Genomic DNA, 23,372 nt, shown 5'->3' on the forward strand with positions numbered 1-23,372 from the left:
TATTTTCCCTGTCAAGAAGTTTGTAAGAATTAAGATTTTTAAAAAAGATTTATTATTTTCTTCCAGAGAATCTTTTTATTAAAGCTTACAGTAAGTTTTGCCATGAAATTTTATACATGTGATAAAAAATGAAAGACACTGGCCAATTAAATATCAGAAAAAGGCAGTTTAATGGCTTTGTTATACAGCATATTGGCTAATTCCAGTGGGTCATCATCTCTTACCACTCAATGTTATTTCCAGTATTTTAATTATATGGCAGGGTTTCTTCCTATCTTTTCAATAATAACCATTTTCTCATTTGCTAAGAAATTGATTTTTTTTTTTAATTTTAAATTCATTAATTACATTGTATTATGTGACACAGTTTCATAGGTACTGGGATTCTCCCCACCCCTCCCCAACCCCTCCCACCATGGTGGATTCCTCCACCTTGTTGCATAACCACAGTTTAAGAAATTGATTTTTATAGCTTTTGATCCAGCATGTATACTCTTGACTCCACACCAAGGCACATGTGTGTCAGTCATTAATTTTCCACTAGATATTGACTTCAAAACTTCCAAATTAGCCTCAGTTTCCAGTGAGCAACCATGAACACCTGTGTAACGATCCAGATGTATTAGAGCCCTAGGCTTCCTGGCTCCCGTCCAGTGACTGCACCACTCCACACACACAGCCATTCCTGTTTCTTTGTCAATATAACTAAACATTCAGCAAGTTAAGCTTCGACCATGAAGAAATATTGGCAGCTTTGTCTGTTCTCACCGTTCAAATTGCTTTTCAAAATATTTGAGCCTGTGTCTCTTTGGGACAAAACTGTAGTCAGTCAAAATCAGTTCTACATTCACCTATTACTACAACTTTGCCTTTGTTTTAGCAAGATTAAGCAACTCTGTTTCATAAAGATCAGGGTCACCCAGCACAGTAGAAGTGGCTAAAGTCCTCACCTTGCTCATGCAGGAATCCCATATGCACACCAGTTCTAATCCTGGCAGCCCCACTTCCCATTCAGCTTCCTGCCTGTAGCCTGGGAAAGCTGTCAAGGACAGCCCAAAGCCTTGGGACCCTGCACCCTTGGGAAACCTAGAACAAGCTCCTGGCTTCAGATCAGCTCAGTTCTGGCCATTGTGGCCACTTGAGGAGTGAATCATCGGATGGAAGATCTTTTTCTCTGTCTCTCCTCCTCTCTGTGTATCTGCCTTTCCAATAAAAATAAATAAAAAATCTTTTAAAAATACAAAAAAGAGATCAGGGTTATTCTTTTCATTTGATCACATCTTGCAGGATGACATCCAGCTGTACTATAAGGCAGATTGTGCCAAATGCGGTGTCTCTTCACTGCCTTGTAGATTTCCTCCTGTAAGTCATCTGGGTGCTTTTGAACCCCCCCCCCCCATAAATTCCTCTGAACGTTGTCAAGTTGATGCCGATATTTATAAACTTGAAGTGGCTTGTGACAGCGGCCATGGCTCCTCCCTGGTGGCATGCTTATTTGTTTTTACTTGAAAGTAGAGACAGAGGGATCTTCATCCGTTGGCTCACTCCCTATATGGCTGCAACTTCCAGAGCTGTGCAAGTTCAAAGCTGGAAACCTGGAGCTTCTTCTGACTCTCCCACAAAGGTTTAGGGTTCCAAGCACTTCTGCTGCTTTCCCAGGACATTAGCAGAGAGCTGGATCAAAAGTGGAGCAGCTGAGACTCAAGCCGGATGTGATGTTGGCACTGCAAGCAAAGGATTAGCTTGCTGTGCAACCACATTGACCCTAATAATTCAGGATTTTAAGAGTAATATCCTGGTTACTGAGGCAACAGGATAAAAACAGATCTAGGCAAACGACTGAATCTGGAGATATAGCACAATCCATGAGTAAGTCCCAGATCTGTTGCTTTGCCCTCGTGTAACTGTAACCCACTCCAGTGTATCGTCTCCACCTCCTAATGGGGAAAGATTTGAGGAAGAGTTGGTGAAGAAGGCTGGCATGCCCCAACAATATTGAAATTCCACTCTAACATCTTCATTGGCTTATTTCTCTACTCTTTGTCTCCAGTAAAAGGAAAATGTTCAACACCCGTTGCCAGGCCTCCGCAGTCAGTGGTAAATGGAAGCGTAGAAGTGGTAAATGGAAGGCTAGATTTCTTATCAGCAGACTACACTCAAGCCAAGTTTTCTGAAAAAGCCCAATGAAAAAGCCATGATACATGGTTTAACTTTAAAGAAAAAAAAAGATGAGTGTTTCATCTTATTTGGCAGGTGAGAAGCATATAAAAGACTAATTTTCAGCCATGGGTTCTCTCTTTGGGAATCTAGTTCTTAGATTATTACATCTGTCTTAGGAAGATAGTCCTAGCATGGGCATTTTTCAGCTAGGAAGTGATCAAAAGGAAGAAAATGTCGGAAATACTCTACAAGATCTAGGGGTAGGTCCCAACTTCCTAAAAAGGACACCAAAAGCATTAGCAATCAAAACCAGAATAAACAAATGGGACCTCATCAAACTAAGAAGCTTCTGTACAGCGAAGGAAACAATCAACAAAGTAAAAAAGCAACCCACAGAATGGGAGAAGATCTTCACGCACGACATAGGTGACAGAGGGCTGATCTCCAGAATATACAAAGAGCTACAAAACAACCAAAATGTCAAAACAAACAAGCCACTCAAGAAATGGGCACGGGAAATGGGCAAACACTTCACAAAAGAACAAACCCAAATGGCAAATAAACATATGAAAAAATGCTCAAGTTCCCTGGCAATAAGGGAAATCCAAATTAAAACATCAATGAGGTACCACCTAACGCCAGTAAGACTGGCCCACATGAATAAAAGCATCAACAACACTTGTTGGCGAGGTTGTGGGGAAAAGGGAACCCTACTCCACTGCTGGTGGGGCTGCAGGTTGGTACAGCCTCTATGGAAATCAGTATGGAGAACATTCAAACAACTCAAAATTGACATACCGTATGATCCAGCAATAGCACTCCTAGGAATATACCCAAAACACCTGTTTTATGAGAAGCCAATATGCACCCCTATGCTCATAGCAGCACAATCAGTAATTGCAAAAACATGGAAGCAACCAAAATGCCCATCAGCAGAAGACTGGATAAGAAAGCTATGGTTTATCTACTCCATGGAATATTACTCAGCTATTAAAAAAAAACAAAATGCAGTTCTTTGTGGCCAAATGGGCCAAACTGGAAACCATAATGCTAAGGGAAATGAGCCAATCCCAAAAGGTCAGATACCACATGTTTGCGTTAATTTAAGAGGATATGATGTTATGTAAAACATGTTATTTTATGTATATTATGTTATATGTTGTGTATAAACTAAAACTGAATTGACAATGAGGTGATCACAGAAGATGGTTAAGAAATTGCAATTGTTTTTAACATATTGGTTACTCAATACTATAACTATTAGTTACACAACGAAGTTAATTGTTGCTGAGGGTATGTTGGAGCCTTTAATTGATCGGGTTGATAATCTGATGGTTCTGCCCTCAGACCGGACAGGGTCTCCCCAGGAAGCTGAGGAACTAGACTGGACTATAAGATGTTGGACTCTGTTTAGTTTATGCTTGCAAAGAAGGAATCTCAACTGTACTTGATCAGTGGATATGCAACAAGGTGGAATATTCCACATGGGGGGAGGGCGGGGGGAGGGATGGGGTGATTCCCAGTTCCAACGAAACTGTATCACATAATACAATGTAATCAATGAATAAAAAAAATAATAAAAAAAGAAAAAAAAGGATATTTCAAGTTCCAAAGCAGAATCTTTGGTTTTTAAAAAGATTTATTTCTTTTTATTGGAAATTCAGATTTTACAGAGAGAAGGAGAGAGAGAGAGAGGAAGATCTTCTATCTGCTGGTTCACTCCCCAAGTGACCTCAACAGCCAGAGCTAAACTGATCCAAAGCCAGGAGCCAGGAGCCAGGAGCTTCTTCCTGGTCTCCCATACAGGGGCAGGGTCCCAAGGCTTTGGACCATCCTCAACTGCTTTCACAGGCCAAAGGCAAGGAGCTGGATGGGAAGTGAGCAGTAGGGACATGAACTGGCACCCATATGGAATCCCAGTGCATGCAAGGTGAGGACTTCAGCCACTAGGCTACCGTGCCAGGCCCGAATCTCTTATTTTTATGTCAGAGCTGTTGCTTTATGGGTGCTTTCATCATGCTCACCATTAGTTAATGATTTAAAAGGGTAAAGATACTGTTTTGCCAAATATCATTGTAATAGATGCCCCGCTTTCAGAATGCCGCTTATCCTTCTCTCATTGCTGGCGCTGAGGTTCTTTTGTCATAACTTCAGTGAAATTCTTCCATTAGTAGGAAAATACAAAAATTATCTTCAGATGAAGATTGTAAATATCACTGCTCAAGTTCATCCTGGTCTCCAGATTCTATAGTTACTCAGTTCCTCACAGCCTCCTCAAGGCTCACCATTTACCCTTTCTTTCTTCCAGTTGGCACAATTCTTCCCATGGACTGAAAAATGTTTTTCAGGCACTTCTTAATTAGGAGGAAGCCCAGTAACACACTCTGTCCTCGTATTTGCTCAAACCAAACTGTAGACATGGTAGACACAGGGAAGGCAGACCTAGCAAGGCAGTGGAGCATGCAAGAGGAAATAGGGACAGGTTTTTTCATGAAAATACTTCCTTTGCGTTAAAATATAATCTAAGTTATGGACAAGAGATGACCCACAGTCTTTTGCAGGGTAAGCAGTGCACGGAAAGGGGCCAGAGCAAATCAAGGTCAGATTCAGTGTGTAAGAGGCTATGCTCTTGCTGGAAATTACAAGCACTGCTGGTTTCGGTTGTTAGCCTATGATTTAAAAGCTGAATATTTGGAAAATCTATTGCTTCAATTCAATGCTGATTACCACAAGAAATAAAACCTCCAACTGCACCAAGCAGCAACTTTCTTTCTTTTAATGAATGGAGAAAACCATCCAACCATATGGTCTGTGTAATTATTTACAGTATTTTCAAGAACTATTTTCTACTACCTGGAATTTAAGAACCAAAAAGATGTCTCAAGCAGTTATAATTCTGGAGCTTAATTTGAAAACAGCGAAAAAATAAGTGTCATAAATGCCTGCAGAATGCCTTTCTTTTTCTTAATTGTGGCATGTGACACTTTCTGTTGTCCTTCAAACTCTTCAAACCATTTACGCCTTAATAAGCAAAAAGTTTTTGAAAGCTACTAGGCCTTCAAAGGAGATGAGATCTGTGCTATGTCGAGTAATAACAGACAAGACTGCAGTCAGCAGCTGCTCTGTCCAGGGAGCAGTCACTGAGCAAACAGCTGTTGGGCCAACAAGGTCTGACTCCAGCTACTAAGGCCAATGCAGGAAGGCCTGGAGAATCCAAGGTGCATGTGTAGCAAAGTACAGAAGACTACCAAAAGCAGGCCCCACATTCTCATTCTCTCTCTTTCTCTCCCTACCTCCCCCTCCCTCTCTTTGCATGTGTGTGGGAGGGGGTGGGGGGGCTGTGTGAATCATTAATAAATCAAAGGTAAGACTTAGAGAGCAGGAAGGCCAGTGAGTGCTTCTTAAGTTCAGATTAGGGGGACATTTGCTTTAATTGGAAACAGTGAACAAAGATACAAAGTAGCCTGTGTTCCTCCCTGGGATTCCTCAGAGCAAGCCGCCAGAATCCTGCCCCAACAGGAATCAGGTTGAAGTGGCGTCTGTTTTGTCCCAAAGAGACGGTTGTTTCTGGACCAGCGGGGACACCCTCAGTAGGACAGTGATGTGGGATCTCTGCCTTCATAGTAGCTGAGAATGCTGTCTTCAGATTGTGAATGACTGTAGGTCAAAGACTGACATAAGGTCAGGAAATGCCACTGTTCTGAGCTGTCCCTGACAAGTACCTATCACAGGAGCAGAGCTGAGCTGGAAGGACAGATCCCTGGGCTCCACAGGCAGGAGGCTGGCCAGGCAGGAAATTGTCAGAGTCCTAGTCCGTTTGTAAATTTAGTTCTACTAATATCACAAGTTTCTAAATAATGATGTCTTGATCAAGATAATCATTATGTAAGGGCTGGTGTTGTGGCATAACATGTAAAGCCACACCCTGTAATGTCAGCATCCTATATGGGTACTAGCTCCTGTCCTGCTTGCTCCACTTCCTGTCCTGCTCCCTGGTAGTGACTTGGACAAAAGCAGCACAAGATGGTCTAAGTGCTTAGACCCCTGCTGCCAACATGGGAGACCCTATAAAGCTCCTGGTTTCACCTTGGCCCAGCACTGGTGGTTGTGGCCATTTGGGAAAAGAATCAGCAGGTAGATGATCTCTTTCTGTGTCTGTGCCCCCCACCTCTCTCTCTCTCTACCCTCTCTTTCCCCTCTCCTCCCCCTCCACCTGCTCTTTCTCCTTCCTTCCCTCCCTTCCCTCTTTCATCTCTGTTAAGCTTCATAATACTTTACTGCTAAACATTTCAGTGTAAATCTTGCAAGAACAAGGACGTTTCCTTGGCAACCAAATGCTGCTATCATATCTTGGAAGTTAAACCTGATGAAATAACATCTATTACATGGTCCTTGTTTAGATAATATCAGTTTACCCAATACCGTTATGTCCTTTCTAACTTTTAAAAAAAATTGAACTGGAATTCGGATTATTCGTTCTATTTAGTTATGGAATCTCTTTGGTCTCCCTTTAACTAGAATGAGTCCCTCTGCATTTTGCTGTGCTACAGCCAGTTGTTTCTATTAGTCTCATTAAGTGTATCTGCTAAGTATCCTTCGTTAAGAAGCTACTATAGGGCCTGGTGGCGTGGCCTAGCGGCTTAAGTCTTCGCCTTGAACGCACTGGGATCCCATATGATCGCCGGTTCTAATCCCGGCAGCTCCACTTCCCATCCAGCTCCCTGCTTGTGGCCTGGGAAAGCAGTCAAGGATGGCCCAAAGCCTTGGGACTCTGCACCTGCGTGGGAGACCCGGAAGAGGTTCCTGGTTCCTGCCTTCAGATTGGCGCAGCACTGGCTGTTGCAGTCACTTGGGGAGTGAACCAGCAGATAGAAGATCTTCCTCTCTGTCTCTCCTCCTCACTGTATATCTGACTTTGTAATAAAAATAAATAAATCTTTTTAAAAAAGAATATTACAGATAAATAGCTCGAACTTACAGAAAAGATAACGTAGATTGTAGTTGAGTGTCCCATGTTGGTCTACTGCCATTTGATAACTGGCTACAGTCCCTAACAGCAGCTTTTTACCAACGCAGACCTTGGCAGACAGCAATGCTGGCTCACTGAATTGGATTCATGCCACAAGAGAAAGAGACTTGGGTTAAGTTCCTGGCTCCTGACTTGAGTCTGCCCCAGTCCGGTGGATATCTGCGTATCTGGAGAAATAATGAGAGAATGGCGTATTCTCTCTCTCCGTCCCTCTCCCTCTTTCTCTCTCTCTCTCTGCCTTTAAACTAAATAAGTTCATTAATTAAAAAAATAGGAATATAAAGTGATTACAGTTCACCAACACTTACCCTAGAACTGTGGCGTAGAAATTGAGGACTTGAAATTGGAGGACATCTTTCTTGGCAGCAGTGCTTATGCTGTAGTTAGACGAGCTTGTGGTGTGACTGATGGTGGCAGAGGCTAGGCTTCCGTACCATGGAGACTCCCTACATAGTCTGCATCAAACAAGAGAGGAGCCTGTTTCTCTCTGTTAACACTGCAGATTCGAGTGGTTGAGTGTCAGGTGTCGCTTGCCTGCGTCTACATGGTCATTCAATCCTAGGTTTCCTCCTGCCTTTCCCTGTAGTGTTGCTGTCATCCATGGTCTTACCAGTGCCTGTTTTTGCCTAAACCCATTGGAATGGTAAAGAGAGGGGAGGGGAGCCAGGCTTCTTCCTAGATGTGTGAGTAGGAACTTAGGTACCAACCTGTGCGTTTCCATCCCACTGTCCAGTGCCCAGTCCCATAGCACTTAGTTCTAGGGGAAGCCTGGAAATGACCTGTCCAGTAAGGCAGAGCCACCTAGGGTTTGAATCCTCAGTCTTAATAGTTTCTGTGTGGTAACATTTCTGATTTTCATTTCCTCATGTGTAAAATGTAAATTAAATAGGAATGCTAAATTTTAGGGTTTTACAAGATTTATATGAAGTGCTGTGCACAAACCACTTAAATAACCCATTGACTGAGACATGGTTAGCTCTTCATAAATATTACTAACCTTATGTTTAGGATAGGCTTTAAAAAAATAGCCTCGGGGTCCAGTTGTGGCACAGTGAATTAAGCTTTTGTTTGCAGCATTGGCACTCTGTATTCAAGGGCTGGTTTGAGACCTGACTGTTCCACTTTTTGAAAAAGATTTATTTTATATTTTTATGGGAAAGTCAGATATACAGTGAGGAGGAGAGACAGAGAGGAAGATCTTCTGTCCATTGATTCACTCACTCCTCAAGTGGTTGCAATGACCAGAGCTGTGCCAATCTGAAGCCAGGAACCCAGAGCCTCTTCCAGGTCTCCCACATGGATGCAGAGTCCCAGGGCTTTGGGCAGCCTCAACTGCTTTCCCAGGCCACAAGCAGGGAGCTGGATGGAAAACAGGGCTGCTGGCATTAGAATCATAGCCCTTATGGGATCCTGATGCATGCAAGGTGAGGAATTTAACTGCTAGGCTACCACATCAGGCCCTGGCTGTTCCACCTTTGACCTAGCTCCCTGTTAGTGTGTCTTGGAAAGCATTAGACAATGTCTTAAGTGCCTGGGCCCCTGCCAACCCATATGAGAGACCTGGGTGGAGTTCCTAGCTCCTAGATGGTCTGGCCCCACATCAGCCATTGCAGCTATTAGGGAAGTAAGCCAGAAGTGGAAAACCTTTCTGTCTCTCCATCTTTCTCTATCTGCCTTTCAAAAACAGAATAATTTTTTTTAACTTAAAAATAGCTTAGGGCTCGGCAGCGTGGCCTAGTGGCTAAGGTCCTCGCCTTGATCCCATATGGCTGCTGGTTCTAATCCCGGTGGCTCCACTTCCTCTCTATCTCTCCTCCTCTCAGTATATCTGACTTTGTAATGAAAATAAAACAAATCTAAAAAAAAATAGCTTAAACTTTATTATAATGTTGTCTTATTTGCAGGTAAAAATTGATGGAGATGGTACTGGTCCCTGAACTAGGAGCTGTACTGAATGCACCATGCTGCCAGAGGAGCAAAGAAATCATTGTCAAGGAGAGGAAATGCAGGAAAGTGGAGGGAGGTAAGCTCTGCGGTGGGACATCTTTGCAGAGCCAGGTCCCTGCACAGGGTCTTTTGTCCAAGTGGAATGAGTCCCTGTGGTCCTTTGACATTTTAGCAGTTTTGATTTGATTGTTCTCCACATCCGCACACTAGCTATGTGTGATTATAGAAAGGCCATGGACTTTAACAGTGTCCTGCAAGAAGCACTTGGGAGAGAATTTTAAATGCAGGATGCTCTCATGTGATTTCGCAGCTTTGTAAGGCCATTTCTCAGCAACCACTATTTTCTTCTTGCTGATGTTATTTGAGAGACAGAGAAATAGACGCAATTCATGTTCACTGGTTCACTCCTCAAATGCCTACAGTGTCTGGGGTTGGCCCAGCCCAAACCTAGGAACTAGAGCTCAATCTAGATCTCTCATGTGGATGGTCAGAACCACTCAGCTATCACTACTGTCTCCCAAGATCTGCATTAGCAGAAAGCTGGAATCAAGAGCAGACCTGGGATTCAAACCCAGGCACTACAGTACAGGCCTCAGTTTGCCCTGGTGATGACACCTTCCTTTCCCAAAGAAGAGGTGCCTGCAGGGACCAAGTTATGCCTTTGTCCTTCCCCCAAAGGGCACATACTTGAGGTTGGGCTTATCATCAGACACACACACACACACACATGCGCGTGAATGGTCCCCTGGGAACTCTTTGGTCACCAGCCATTTCTTTCCTTCTAATTGAGCTTGTATCATATATATTCTAATTGACATGTGAGAATTATCCATTCTGTAAAATTTGGCATTGAGGAGCTTGTGATTTATCTCGCAATCAGCCCCCATGATGTAGTTTAGGACTCCTTCCCATTCTTGTTCCAAATACTGCCATGCAGATTTCTCAAGTCTCAAAGGAGCTTCTGCCTGTCCATCAATACCAAATGAGGGTACACTGGCTGGAAAGCCCAGTGATTTACTGTCCAGGAGGATCCTGCCATGGATGGAATATCAATCATATTTGAAAAAATAAGAAATACCAAGGAGAAACACTAATCCAGAAAGTAGAAAATGCAGATATTCACTCACTCGTATTGCCGTACCATCCTATTGTTCATGCTGCCATATACAGTGGGCATGCAGTGAATATATGTTGAATGATTGAGTCGCATTCAAGACTGCCAGGCCTGACTCAGAGACTGATGCTCCTTACCCAGCTTGTCCAACCTCCACGTCAGCCTTACTCTAAGCCCTCCAAATCAGGGAGGATCAGCCTTGGAACTGTGTGTACTAGAACAGAGTTCTTGGTAGGAAGAGGCGGATGGACAGGACTCAAGAAGGACAGCACTCTTGCTAGGAACCACCCTGTCATCTGGCCAGCCTGTAGGCCACTGAGCCAAGTGAGCACCTGCTAACACAAATTTTTAAAGTGAATAAGTGAAAAGGAGAGGAGTGACAGAGGTGTCTGCCTTCCTGTGGGACTCTGTAATGGCAGTGGTGCTAGTCCCACACATAGCCATGTGAATATGAGTGTCCCCAGTAGCATTCCAGATGGCACACTTGAGAGTCATGTGGCATCAGAGTGGCACATGAGGAACCTATTGACCATTTGCATTTAACCTCTAGAGTCACTATTTTTCATATACCCTTGGTCTTGATATTGTTTCCCTGGTTACAAATAATCTTAGGAAAACTCATGGATTGCTACAAATTTACCTCCAATAAACACAGAAAGGAAAAAAATTGCCTCTCCTGTGGGCAGTTATTCTGTCAGCCTAATCAGGCAAATACATGTCCTATAAAACACATTAAAGGTATCCAACCCAGCTGTCCCCCCGCTTTTTTTTTTCGCAGAAATTTACAATGTATTCTGAAAGTTTATGTGGAAATACAAAGAACCTGGAAAAATACAAAAATGAAGACTCAGATTTCATGGTTTCAAAACACAAAGCTAAAGTAATCCAGGAAGGTAGTCTGGCTTGGAAATAGATGCACACATCAGAGGAATACAGTCAAGGGTCCAGAAATAAATCCATTTATGGTAAGTTCATTTTTGGCAGAGGTACCAAAAGCTTCCAATAAGCAACAGTCTTTTCAACAAACATTTCAGGAACAAGCATGTGAAAGAATGCACATGAAGTTTGACCTCATATCGTATGTGAGTATCAACATGAAATGGATCTAGGACTAAATGTAAGCTTCAAATCAACAACAAAAGGTGACGGTGGTGTAAGAAACAAAAAGAAAACCTGAAATACCTAAAGGAAAAAGGTAGAATGTACATTATAAAATTATGAGAAATACTATAGAAAAGGAGAAGGGAAGAAGAAAGGGGGGAATAGGATTGGGGAAAGATTTGCCTGGTAGGACAGAAGGATGTGACAAGCAGATTGTGGAGTAGAAAAGAAAAGGAAAGGGCAGACGAGCCAAGCATGGGCAAGAGCACGTGAATATGGAAGCCAGTGGTCATGCTGGAGACCACAGCAGGTGACTTGCTGCCCAGAGCTCCTGGGGTGAGCAGTGAAGCAGTCACGTACCTCAGCGCTTGGTCACAATGGATTCAACTCCTAAAGTCACGTTTTTCTCTGCGGTTATAAAGACTGTAAATCTATTTCTAGTGTCTTTTTCACAGTATAAATGTAGTTAAGGGTTTTGTGGAATTTAATGCTTTTAGACGAGGATTTACTGCATAACTCATCATCATGGGGCCTGGCACAATATTCTAGTGGCTAAATCCTTGCCTTGCTTGTTCCATAGTCCCAGCTCTTCCACTTCGCATGCAGCTCCCTGCTTATGGCCTAGGAAAGCAGTAGAGCATGGCCCAAAGCCTTGGGACCCTGCACCTGCGTGAGAGACCCAGAAGAAGCTCTTGGCTTCAGATGGGCTTAGTTTAGCTCCAGCTGTTGGAGCCACTTGCAGAGTGAGCCAACGGACAGAAGATCTTTCTCTCTGCGTAGCTGCCTTTCCAATGAAAATAAATACATTTTAAAACAAACAAAAAACCAACTCATCATCACCAAGCTTTTCCTTTCCTTACGTGCCTGTACTAATGTGTCCAGCAGACAGCGATAGACTTCGTCAAGTTTAGATCCAGGCTCCAAATTGTGTGGTCCACAAGAAATTTAAGATAGGCATTTCATTTTTCAGTCCTCTAAGAACTATATTTAAAAAGCAAAATTAACTTTAGAATATGTTTTATTTAAGGTACTATATCGAAAATACTTGAATGTGTAATCGTTGTACAGAAATTATGACTGGGTATTTTCCATTGCTTTCTCATACTGAGTCTTCAAAATTTACTGCGTATCCACTTATAGCCTCAGTTTGGATGATCGCTTTTCATCAGGAATACTTGATCTGTACTCAGATACATGAAACTGTTGAAAAAGTAGATTTCTATCAATTTTGTTTCAAACATATTTATGTTTTCTAATAACTCAGTTATATATCCAGTTTTGAATTTCAGTGAATGAAACTGAGATTTTCTTTGTCCTGCTGGCCTCAGAGGCACATGCCTATGGTGCTGTGGTTCTGAATAACACAGCACCAGGAGATGTGTTTACTTTCCTTGTGGCCCCGCTACATATAATCTTCCCAGTGGCACTAAAGGGTTGACCAAGAAATTCTTCCCAGGTGTACATTAAACTGTCAAGAAATTCTATAGCTATGATGAACTTGGGAACAAATAATGAAGAAAAATTCCTTGTGGAAAATCTGACCACACTTTATGGAGCTAAGGGAATGTTTTAGAAGAAATTGCTTTGAATTATTTATTTTCATTGTAACCTCTCGTCTAGGCCCTTGCATGTTTTGATAATACCCATTTGAATTGACTCAATAAATCACTGAGTTTGCTTGCAGAATTCCCACAGGAGTATGTTCAATTGCATATCCTTGAGATCCCTACTATGTTTTATTGTACATTTGCCCGGGGCTTGTGGGATAATTTATTCCCTCTGAAAGCAGCTGTGCAGTGCTCAGTTGTCTGGTGATCTACAGATGAGGCAATAGAATTTGGAATTAGAACACAGGAGGGTTCTTGTCTTTACAATTAATGCAACATCTGGTAGCTAAGTCATTGTGTGTCATTTCCTTTGAAGCCAGTCAAGTGAAGTTGGTTATATGTCAAGCAATTCACGAAAACCCACATAACCAAGGTGAATGATGATAATCAAAAAGAATTTGTTGACCTACTGTACTTACGTGAGAGAAGATTGTCGGTCCCTGGCTCATCCCATCTGAACCTGTAAGCTACTTGTTGATGTATCTTGCAGGTGTAAGTTACGTGGCATTGGAATTGGTGTTATCGTCTAAGACAATTAGAAAATCAAAATTTCACATGAAGTTTAGTGTTTTAGTGAAAACTTATCACCCTGGTCTAGGATTAATGTTCTGCTGTGGTATTTATCTTAAAATTTCAGGCTGCTTTTTTTTAAAGATCTATTTTATTTTTATGGGAAAGGCTTATTTCCAGAAAGGAGAGACAGAAAGATCTTCCCTATGCTGGTTCACTCCCCAAGTAGCCGCAATAGCCAGAGCTGAGCTGATCTGAAGCCAAGAGCTTCTTCCAGTCTCCCATGCGGGTACAGGGTCCAAGGCTTTGGGCCATGCTCTACTGCTTTCCAAGGTCACAAGCAGGGGAGCTGGATGGGAAGTGGAGAGGCTGGGATACGAACCGGCACACTTATGGGATCCTGGTGTATGCAAGGCGAGGCTTTAGCCACTGAGTCATCATGCTGGGCCCTCAGACTGCTTTTGTAGGTTACCACCTGGTAAATGTGCTTGTTCAGTATTAGGGGTAGGCAGATGTATGACCCCTTTGCCAACCTTCAGTTTAAGCAGCTTCTTTCTCCAGGATATTTTTCTCTCATACTCTCCCCAACTATGAAAGTGTCTATAATGGTAGTAATTTGGTCTGGTGGTAAGCACTTCTCGGAGGTAGGCTGCACCTTACTCTATTCCTTAATGATCATTGTAGGAATTAAGCTTCTCCTGAGTTAAAATTGGTATTAACTTGAACTAACTACTCTCTTTGCCCAACAGCACCTCTTCACATAAGACTGTGGTGCTTCAGAATTGTTTTTATAACTGCATTTAAAAATGTATTTTTAATTTATTGACCTGAAAGTCAGAAACAGAGAAGGAGCTTCCAATTGTTGGTTCACTCCCCAAATGTCCACAATAGCTAGTCCTGGACCAGACCAAAGCTCGGAGACAGGAATTCAGTCCAAGGCTCCCACATTGGTCACAAAACCTAAGTACTGGGCTGTCAGCTGCCACTGCCCAGAGTGTGCAATAGCAAGAGGCTAGACCTGGATATGGAGCTGGGATGTGAACCCTGCCACTCCAGCATAGGATGAGGGTGTAATAAAGAATGGCTTAACTGCTATGCCAGGCACCTATTCCAGGGTTCTTTTTGAACACAGTTATGAACCCTCCTCCCAGTGCAGGAATTCTATGTCTGAAGTGGTCTGAGAAGCCAGCAGTGTGGCATAGCGCATTGAGGCATGTGACACGGATGTTTATCTCATTTGAGTCTTGGCTGCTCCACTTCTAATCTAGCTCCCTGGTAATGTACCTGGGAAAGCAGTGGAAGACGGCCCAAGCACTTGAGCCCTTGTACCCATGCGGGAGGCCTGCATGAGGTTTCTGACTCAGCCCAGCCATGGCCATTGCAGCCATTTGGGGAGTGAACCAGAAGATAAAAGATCTCTCTCTTCCTTCATCCCTCTTTCCCTATCCTCCTTCTCTCCTCTCCTCCCTTCTCCTCACCTCTTCCCTCACTCTCTAACTTTGCCTTACAGAAAAAAAAATCTTTAAAAAAGAAGTCTGAAGGGACCAGTACAGTAGCCTAATGGCTAAAGTCCTCACCTTGCACGGGTTAGCATCCTATATGGGTGCAGGTTCATGTCCCAGCCGCCCCGCTTCCCATCCCCCTTTATGGGAGCATAGTCGTCTTAACTGTCACCCTAAATACCACTCTTTGTGTAGCCATGTTTACTTCACAGCTGCCCTCTTCAAGGAGGTTTCATGGCTGAAAATGACCGCTGGAAATACAGCCATCTCATCCATTCCAGACACACATGACAAGAGCAGTAGCCAAAGTAGAAGTGTTCTCTCCAGGGAGGTGATCCATAAGCCTAGGCTATTTCTGCATTTAATAAAAAAGGACTTTTCTTTAAAGATGGCATTTAGATCTGAATACACATTTCTCCAAAGAAGATATAAAATGACCAGTAAGCACATGAAAAGATATCCAACATCCTTAGTCATTAGAGAAGTGCTGGTCAAAACTACAATTAGGTATCACTTCACCAGCACCAGGGTGACACTGGAATCAAAAACAGAGTTGACAAGGAGTTCCCATAACATTACTTGTATGTAATAAACTGGAAAATGGTGCAGACACTTTGGAAAACAGTCTGAAAATTCCCCAAAAGTTTAAGCTCAGAGGGACCACGTGTGTCCCAACATTTCTACCCGAGAGAGTGAAAGTTTACATTCACCCAAATCTTATGCAAGCATGGCCATAGCAGCATTATGCACAGTGGCCAAAAAGAAACAACTGAAATGTCCCACAACTTGTATTAACAAGGTATGGCATATCCGTATAATGGAATATCATTCTGCTCTAAAAGAGAATAGAGGACTGGAAGATGGATAAATCTAAACATTGTACCATGGAAAACAGCCAGTCACAAAAAGCCAAATACTGTGTGACTTCACATGTAGGCAATGTGCAGAGCAGGCAAATCCATGAAGACAGAAACTGGATTGATGATGACCTGGGCTTGCGGAGAAAAGGGTGCAGTCTCTGTTAGCTTCCCCCACCCCTTAGGGTGATGAAAATAGCCTGTGATGAGGAGTAGAAGTTACTCAACTATACTGTAAACCATTATACATTTTATAGTATTAATAGTAGGTATGTTAATTATATTTCAATAAAACCTTTTAAAATCAATTTTTATGTATTTATAAGGCATATCTTCCAAAGAAACCCAATAAAAAGGGACACATGGCAGTGATGTTTGGGGAGATACTACCAAATCAGTTAACATTTCTAGGAATGTATTGGTTGTTGTCTTCCCTTCATTTGAGTCCTGCTTGAAAAAAAAAAACTGCCCTGCATAATTGTTCAAGGTCAGATTCCTCTGGCTTGTTGCCCAGATGACCAAAATCCTAAGTGGTTTCTTTGTTCTCTGAACTTGTCAACTCCAAAAACCATCTATTTTTTCCTGAGTCTGCAAAGCTGAGGACGGGAGGACAACAAACAGATGTAGGACATCATTTCATGTGCAAAGAAGAAGGATGTTGAAAGGTTAGCTTTTTGGGATTCTTATTGCTTGAAGAGCTCATTTTACTCGTTCATTTAAGAGGCAGTAGTAGAGTTCCCATCAGCTTTTGCATTCCCCAGATACCCACAGTGGCCAGGATGGGAGGCCAAAGCACAGAGCCAAGAAACCAATCCGGGTCTCAAATGGGAGTGGCAGGGACCTAATTACTTGAGTTATCACCTGCTGCCTGCAAGAATGCACATTAGCAAGAAGCTGGTATAAAGAGGAAGAGCCAGCCACCAAACCCAGATACTCAGTTAGTGGGATGCAGGTGCCTTAACCAGCATCTTAACTGCCAGGCCAAACAATGTCCTGACCCCTGTCTCCACTCTCTTAGAGTGTCTTACTGTCAGGTGGACAGAGACCATGAAGGACATGGAGAACTATGGTGCTTGGAGAAGCCTCTGTGTCAGGAGTCTGCAGACAAGTGACTCCAGACCAAGAACCAGGCTTCCTCATTAGCAAAACAACAAAGGCTTGCTCACTGCAGGGTGGTGCCAGGAAACGTGGCCAGGCAACAGGTTCTGAAGACAAGGTCCCAGGCACTTGTCTTGCAATGGCAAACTCGAGTTGGCTCCAGAGGTTGAGGTTTGGGAAGGAAAAGAGTAAGCATTGTCTGGGTTTTAGTTGTTTTCTTTCTTGTAAAATGGCACATCCGTCAATCAGTGATGTCTTTGTGTGCAGTAAGGTAGATTATAATGGTGTTTGAATTATGAAAATCTGTTCTCCCCATTCATTCCTATCTGTCATTAGAGCATTCCATGCGCATCCTGGCATTACAGCCAAAGGCTGGTATGTCCCCTTGTCTCCAGAGAGAGAGCCAAGGAAACCCCTGATTCTGAAGATTTTCCTTGATAGATTAGGTGCACACCTTCCTCCCTCAGATGTCTGACTGACTTTCTCCTTTCCCAACCGTTCCATTCCCCCAGCACCTCCGAGGTCCTACCCTAGGTACTCAGTTTGTACAACTCTCCCTAGAGCTCTTGTGGAACCTCCTCCCCTTGCCCTTTCCAAAGTGACTCACTAATGAGTTCTCCCTGGCAGTGTCTCTGGGAAGATAAGGGAGGGGGAGCATGATTTTGTCCTCCCACAGGCAGTGACCAATTGTTGCCTTGCCTTTGTGTATAGGAACCACTGATTAAATGACCTGTGAGGGCCATTCCAGTACGTTCCAGCCTGTCTCCATGGCTTCTCCATAAGTAAGAACTTTGGCTCACTGCCACCAGTCTGTCAGAGCACTCTGACTCTTCATACCTCAAGTTTCTATTCTGTGAGACAGCCAGTATCACCTAGCAGCGTTGGTGCTTGGGCACCATGAGCGATTTCAAGAGTAACCGAGAACTGTACCTGCAGTATGCCGCCATGGCCCCCAAGCTGCTGGCCCACGTCTCCAAACTCCTTGTACGTTGCAGGAAAGAGGGAATTGCTGTACCGAAGGGCATCAGAAACATTTTTGAGTTCACTTGGGAGGAACTCATCACAGACCCCACAGTGCCTGCCCCATCCAACATTCTGGGCCTGGAAATCAGCTTCGGGGCCCCCACTATGGTGCATGTGGAACCAATCCCTGTGCCTGTCGCCACTCGGAAGAAGCCACCCCCACCCCCACCCCCACGAGCACTGCCGCCAATCCTGCCAGTGGTCACCGGGGCCGCCAAGCACTCCATCTCCTCTCCTAGCCCTGCTCCTCTGAGGCCCACCATCCAGGAGACCCTGGACAAGTTTCAGCAGCAGTCCATTCACGTGCTGACTGAGCTGCTCACCCTGAAAATGAAGGTCATGGAAGAGTCTGCATGTGGTAAGGCTGGCCTCCCCAGACTCCTGGCAAAGCTGTGCGTGTTAGTGTGTCTGTTGTACCTCCACAAATGGGTGCATGTTGAGGATCCTTTATATGAAATTGAAAACACTCTTACATCCAAAGCTTTCTGAGTATCAGCATGATGCCCCAAGAGGAAAATTCCATCTTTGACCTCGTATGAGGGGTGACAGTCAAAAACATAGGCACCCTAAAAATATGATTTGAAATTATCTTCAGGATATGTGCAGAACATGTATATGAAACGTAAACGAACTTCATGTTTAAACTTGTATTCCATTCCCAGGCATCTCATTTTAAGTATGCAAATGTTCTAAAATCCAAAATATGAAACAATACTACTCCCAAGCATTTCAGAGCATCATCCTGCTGTCTCTGTGTTCCTCCATTTTTCCTTCCATTCCAAACCCCGATTGGAAGGTGAGCAGTGGGAGTTGTGTGAGGTCGGGGTGTTCTAAGGGAGCCTTTGGTTATCATGCACAGATGGAGAAAGATAGTCGCCCCAAGGGGAGTGATAAGTGACATTTGAGAATCTGGATGTTAACTGACAGGTAGACCAGCTCAGCTAGAACCAGGGGAAGTTAGGAAAACCAGGCTGCCTCCTGAGTGAGGGCATCGCCCAGTACCGAGGCTGGGACCTAGAACTAGTTGAGCCTTTCCAACACTGCATCGCTTCCAAAATCAGGAGCTTCATCCCCTAGCCCTGCTCACAGGGAGAGAGACATTCAAGGGAACAGGGAGCAAAGTGCCTCCTGTTGCATCTTGATGCTTGAGACCCTTTCATTGGGAGGCCCTCACAATTGCTTACTCCAGGATTAGATTTTCTCCCTTATTTCCTGGACTGTTAACAGAGCTTGTTTTGTGAGAGAATCAGTCTTGTGTAGGGAGGAAACATTTTGTCTTTTATCATTCCTTTAGTTGGAGCCAACCCTCTGGACATCCCCAGGCGCTTCGTGGAAGCCAGTCAGCTGCTGCATCTCAACGCCAAGGAGATGGCCTTCAGCTACATGCTCGGCATGGTTAGGAAAAGCGGCTTCAGCAAGGGACAGATGGGCAAAGGTGGGTATCCAAGCTTCAGCTCCTAGGTGAAAAATACAAACAGTACCAAAGGCGAGGGCATAGAAAGATAAAACTCTGAATCTGAAAGATGAACCTTTTCATGGGTTGAGGTGGATATGGAATAACAAGGATTCCCAAAAGCTAGAGATAAGTGGATAGATTTATACAATTCCTGTGGAGAACAGGACACGGGGTATCTGTGTGCTGGGAAATGTTTATATCTTACAATCTAACATCTCTCCTAGAACATTCCCTAAAGCTGTGCTTCTCAATCTATTTGTAGTGAAGGACCAATTTTAAAAATTCAAGCTTTTTGAGCCCAGCATAGCAGCCTAGTGGCTGAAGTCTTCACCTTGCATGTGCAGGGATCCCATATGGGTTCTGGTTCGTGTCCTTGCAGCCCCGCTTCCTATCCAGCTCTCTGCCTGTGGCCTAGGAAAGCAGTTGAAGACGGCCCAAAGTCTTGGGATCCTGTACCCACTTGGGAGACCTGGAAGAAGCTCTTGGCTCCTGGCTTAGGATCGGCACAGCTCCAGCCTTTGTGGCCACTTGGGAGTTAATCAATGGACAGAAGATCTTCCTCTCTGTCTCTCCTCTCTGTATATCTGCCTTTCCAATAAAAATAAATAAATCTTTTTAAAAATAAGACATTTAGAATATCTGGCCCATCATACAGCTTAAAAATAAGTCAGTGGTACATTTTTAGCTGGAAAAAAATTAAAATGATGGAGCCAAACTTGTGGAGCTGTAAGTTAAGCCACTGCCCGTGTTACTGTTATCTGTTACTGGAGCACAAACGCAGGAGTTCTGACTGTCCTGCTTCAGGTCCAGACACCTGCTAATACATATGGCAGAAGAGTAGAAGAGGAGCCACTTACCTGGGTTGCTGCCATCCACATGGGAGAACCAGATGGTGTTCCAGGCTCCTGGCTTTGGACTAACCTAGCCCTGGTCATTGCAGCCAACTAGGAAATGAACCAACAGATGGAAGACCTCTTCTGTGTGTGTGTGTGTGTGTGTGTGACTCTGCCCTCCATAAAATTTTTAAAAATAATTTTTAAATAAATAAAATTAGCTAATTTAATTAAATAAATAAGAATACCTCTAAGTTGTAATTGAAACATGAAGAGCAGCTGCACTGTTGTTTTCCTCTGCAGAGTCCCCCAGGAACTTCTCTACCATAGGAGTGAACTCCCCCTACCAGCTGACTTACCAGCCTTCCACAGCCTGTCTGAGCTTTTCCCTCTCAACGGGAAAGAGCACAAAGAAGAAAATAGGTGAAAATAGTTTCCAGTAAGATCTCATGACCCTCGTTTAGGAGAACAGGAGTGTGGGCTAGAAGACTGGAAGGTTGCCGTGCAGTGTCTGTAGGTTTTGGGGTTGATGAGATTGTGTCTTCTGGAATTGAAGGGTCGTAGCTGCCCTGGCTGGAGACCCAGCAGAGATTGACCCAGATTGTCTCCCAGAGAAGCCCTGGAGCCCCACCACCACGTGGTCTCATCATTTCCATGTGCCTGTGCCCTCCAGTCACTGAAATGCACTTCCCCTCCCTGGCACCTCCCTCCACACCGTCCCCCTCCTTCCTCCACACGTGGGTCCCAAGCCCAGCCAGGCTGCTCAGGGACATGCTGTCTAGTTCCACAGCAGGGAGGCACCTTGATTGTGAACAGAGGGATTTGGATCCCCGGATGAACAGACTCTAGCTGTGTCCTTACTTGGGCTGGGGTGTGAGGGCAGGGGAATGCACTCCTAGTGACCAAGGAAGACACACGCAGAGGAGGGGCTCAAGAACAGATGGAGGCAGATGGGATCTAGCAGCAGAACAGGAAGTGTGCAGCCAGCAGCTTTGGGAGGGGGCAGAGGAGCCAGGGCTGTGAGCCCTCCTGGTGGGCTGTGAGGAGGGAGGTCAGAGGAGGAGGGGAGAGTGGCACTGGCTGAGGTGCAGGGGGAGGGCAGCACTGAGACTGTCCCATTGCTTCCACAGATGCTGCAGGTAAGATGCTGGAGGCTGAGAAGCGTGGATGCTTCCCGCCCCTGCCCTGGCTGGCCTGGTGACACGGCTTCCTGTGGTCTCACTCTCCTTCCTGGTAAAGGGGGTGGTGTGGTGCGGGGTCGCAGTGTGCCCCACCTGGCCCCCACTCAGGTGGTTGTGATGGTTATTTGTTGTTTTGCTTCCTGGCCATCTCACTGCTCTGTACTAACTGGTCTCACATGCCCTAGACAGTCGGCTCGCAGTTGATGTCTGTTCTATGGGTGACCATTCCCTGGTTGCTGTCCCTGAGGAGCCCGAGTCCCCTGCCCTCTGCCATGTGGCTCTGATGTTCAGGGGATGCTGTCCTTGGACTATTCCTGGCCCCTGTGATCATCCTGAGATCCCACTTTCTACAGCACCTCTCTAACCTCTTCATCTCTAGCTACAGGCAAGTCCAGATCCGTGAAAGACATCTTCACATTGTTCCATCAAGGATCAGTGGCATCTCCTGACAGTGTGGACTTCAGAGATCCCTGTCCTGAGGCCAGGGAGAAACTGCAGGAGTTGTGTTGCCATATGTAAGCTGTAGCAGTGGAGTTTTGGGTGACGGGCAGGACTTCTCAACCCCACTCTCAGCTGAGAGCCCCAAAGGGGTAGTTAGGAAGTGTGTGATTCCTGCCAGGGGTCAGCAGTTGCATGCTACTGCCCATGGTAGCCTCAGGAGTGGCATCCCAGGAGTGGGCGCATGTTCTGGTCCTTCCACCCTGACCATCCTTTCTATGTGATCTTGCTGCAGCCACAGCGGGAAGACAAGGCCAATGCCTGTTTTGCAGAAGAGGAAACAGAGGCATCCCAGATGGATGAGGAGCTGCCTGGGGTCCCTCAGCTCCCCAGGCCTCAAGCAGAGGGCCTTCACCTGCACCCTGTGCTGTTTACCCAGTTATGCCCTCTCTGTGGCTCCTTACCATTTGCGGCCTTTGGGTCATGACATTAGATTTCTTAAGATAGTTTGTCAGGTTCTCTACTACAAAAGAAAAGAGGAACCTCTCCTTGCTCCCTCTTCCCAGAAAACAGACAAGGGTAGTTAATGGTATTGATGATGTTGGTCCCACGAGGCCTAGCACATTATCAGCATAAGAACACAGACTCTAAAGAATTTAAGAACCTATTCCCATGTAGTATCTCAGTCAGATAAGGCAGGTGTGTCTGCCGGGGGAGGAGGTCACTGGGCCAGAGCATAGTTCATGTCGAGCCACCCAGCTGGCCTCCTGGCTATGACCTTCTCAAACAAGGCTCTCTTGCCCTGGAATTCAGGATTAGGGGTTGAGCAGACCCTTTCTGCACACAGTCCCACCTCTTGACCTCTTGGTCCTTACCACCACAGTCAGGAGAGCAGTTAGGTAAGTGCTGGTCTTGGAGGGTCCCAGAACAGTGCTAGTGCTCCCCTAAAGTGCTACATATAAGGATGAGGGAGGCGTGTTAAGACTGGTACTCTAGGGAGCAGGCAGGGAGTGGGATGGGACTGTCTGGTGAGTGCAGCCTGGTGGTGACAGACACACTGATCTCTTCAGAGAAGCTGAGCGAGCCGCCTGGAAAGGGAAGAGCATCTCCTACCCGATGATTGTCCGCAACTATGGGACAAAGACATCCCCAGTGTCCAACTCCAAAATGGACTCTCAGGCCCCGAGTTCTAGTCACCCCCATGCCTCAGGTGCTCACACCTCCAGTCCTGCTTCTCATCAGCCTGCCACCCAGCGTGCTCATGGCAGACACCACCTCCAAAAGCAGAAGGTGCCCAAGAAACCCATTAAGTTGCATTACACCTTCTACGACGGCTCCTCCTTCGTGTAGTATCCTTTTGTGTGGATGCCCGCATTCGGCACCCCCCTACCCCCCACTCCACCACCTCCCCACTCCCACCATCTCTTGGACTTAGGACATCTGAGGAATTCCCTTGAGTTTTTCACTCCTTAAGAGCCCTGGTGATGGGACTCCAGGTGTTAACGAGGGTTTTTTT

At 44.9% G+C, this 23,372-nt stretch overlaps 1 protein-coding gene and 1 pseudogene across 4 annotated transcripts in view; one reads left to right on the top strand and one right to left on the bottom strand.

The window, feature by feature from the left end:
• Positions 1–146: 146 nt before the first annotated feature.
• On the bottom strand, positions 147–1,470 carry LOC105941599 (deoxyribonuclease TATDN1-like; annotated as a pseudogene).
• Positions 1,471–11,084: 9,614 nt separating this feature from the next.
• LOC101516337 (uncharacterized protein C3orf20) overlaps positions 11,085–23,372 on the top strand; it is a 35,036-nt gene continuing 22,748 nt past the window's right edge. Inside the window, exons 1-6 of one of the 4 annotated variants that reach the window (XM_058678390.1) lie at positions 11,085–11,215; positions 17,637–18,306; positions 19,243–19,383; positions 20,541–20,669; positions 21,798–21,933; positions 22,927–23,205. In XM_058678390.1, coding sequence (XP_058534373.1) covers positions 17,823–18,306; positions 19,243–19,383; positions 20,541–20,669; positions 21,798–21,933; positions 22,927–23,205 — 1,169 coding nt within the window. In that variant the 5' untranslated portion in view covers positions 11,085–11,215; positions 17,637–17,822. Of the gene's footprint in view, positions 11,216–13,198; positions 13,421–17,636; positions 18,307–19,242; positions 19,384–20,540; positions 20,670–21,797; positions 21,934–22,926; positions 23,206–23,372 lie in introns of those variants that run through there. The other 3 variants (XM_058678389.1, XM_058678388.1, XM_058678391.1) reach the window with 3 other exon arrangements.

This window comes from Ochotona princeps, chromosome 21, assembly GCF_030435755.1.
Source record: "Ochotona princeps isolate mOchPri1 chromosome 21, mOchPri1.hap1, whole genome shotgun sequence".
In the NCBI taxonomy this organism is placed as follows: domain Eukaryota; kingdom Metazoa; phylum Chordata; class Mammalia; order Lagomorpha; family Ochotonidae; genus Ochotona; species Ochotona princeps.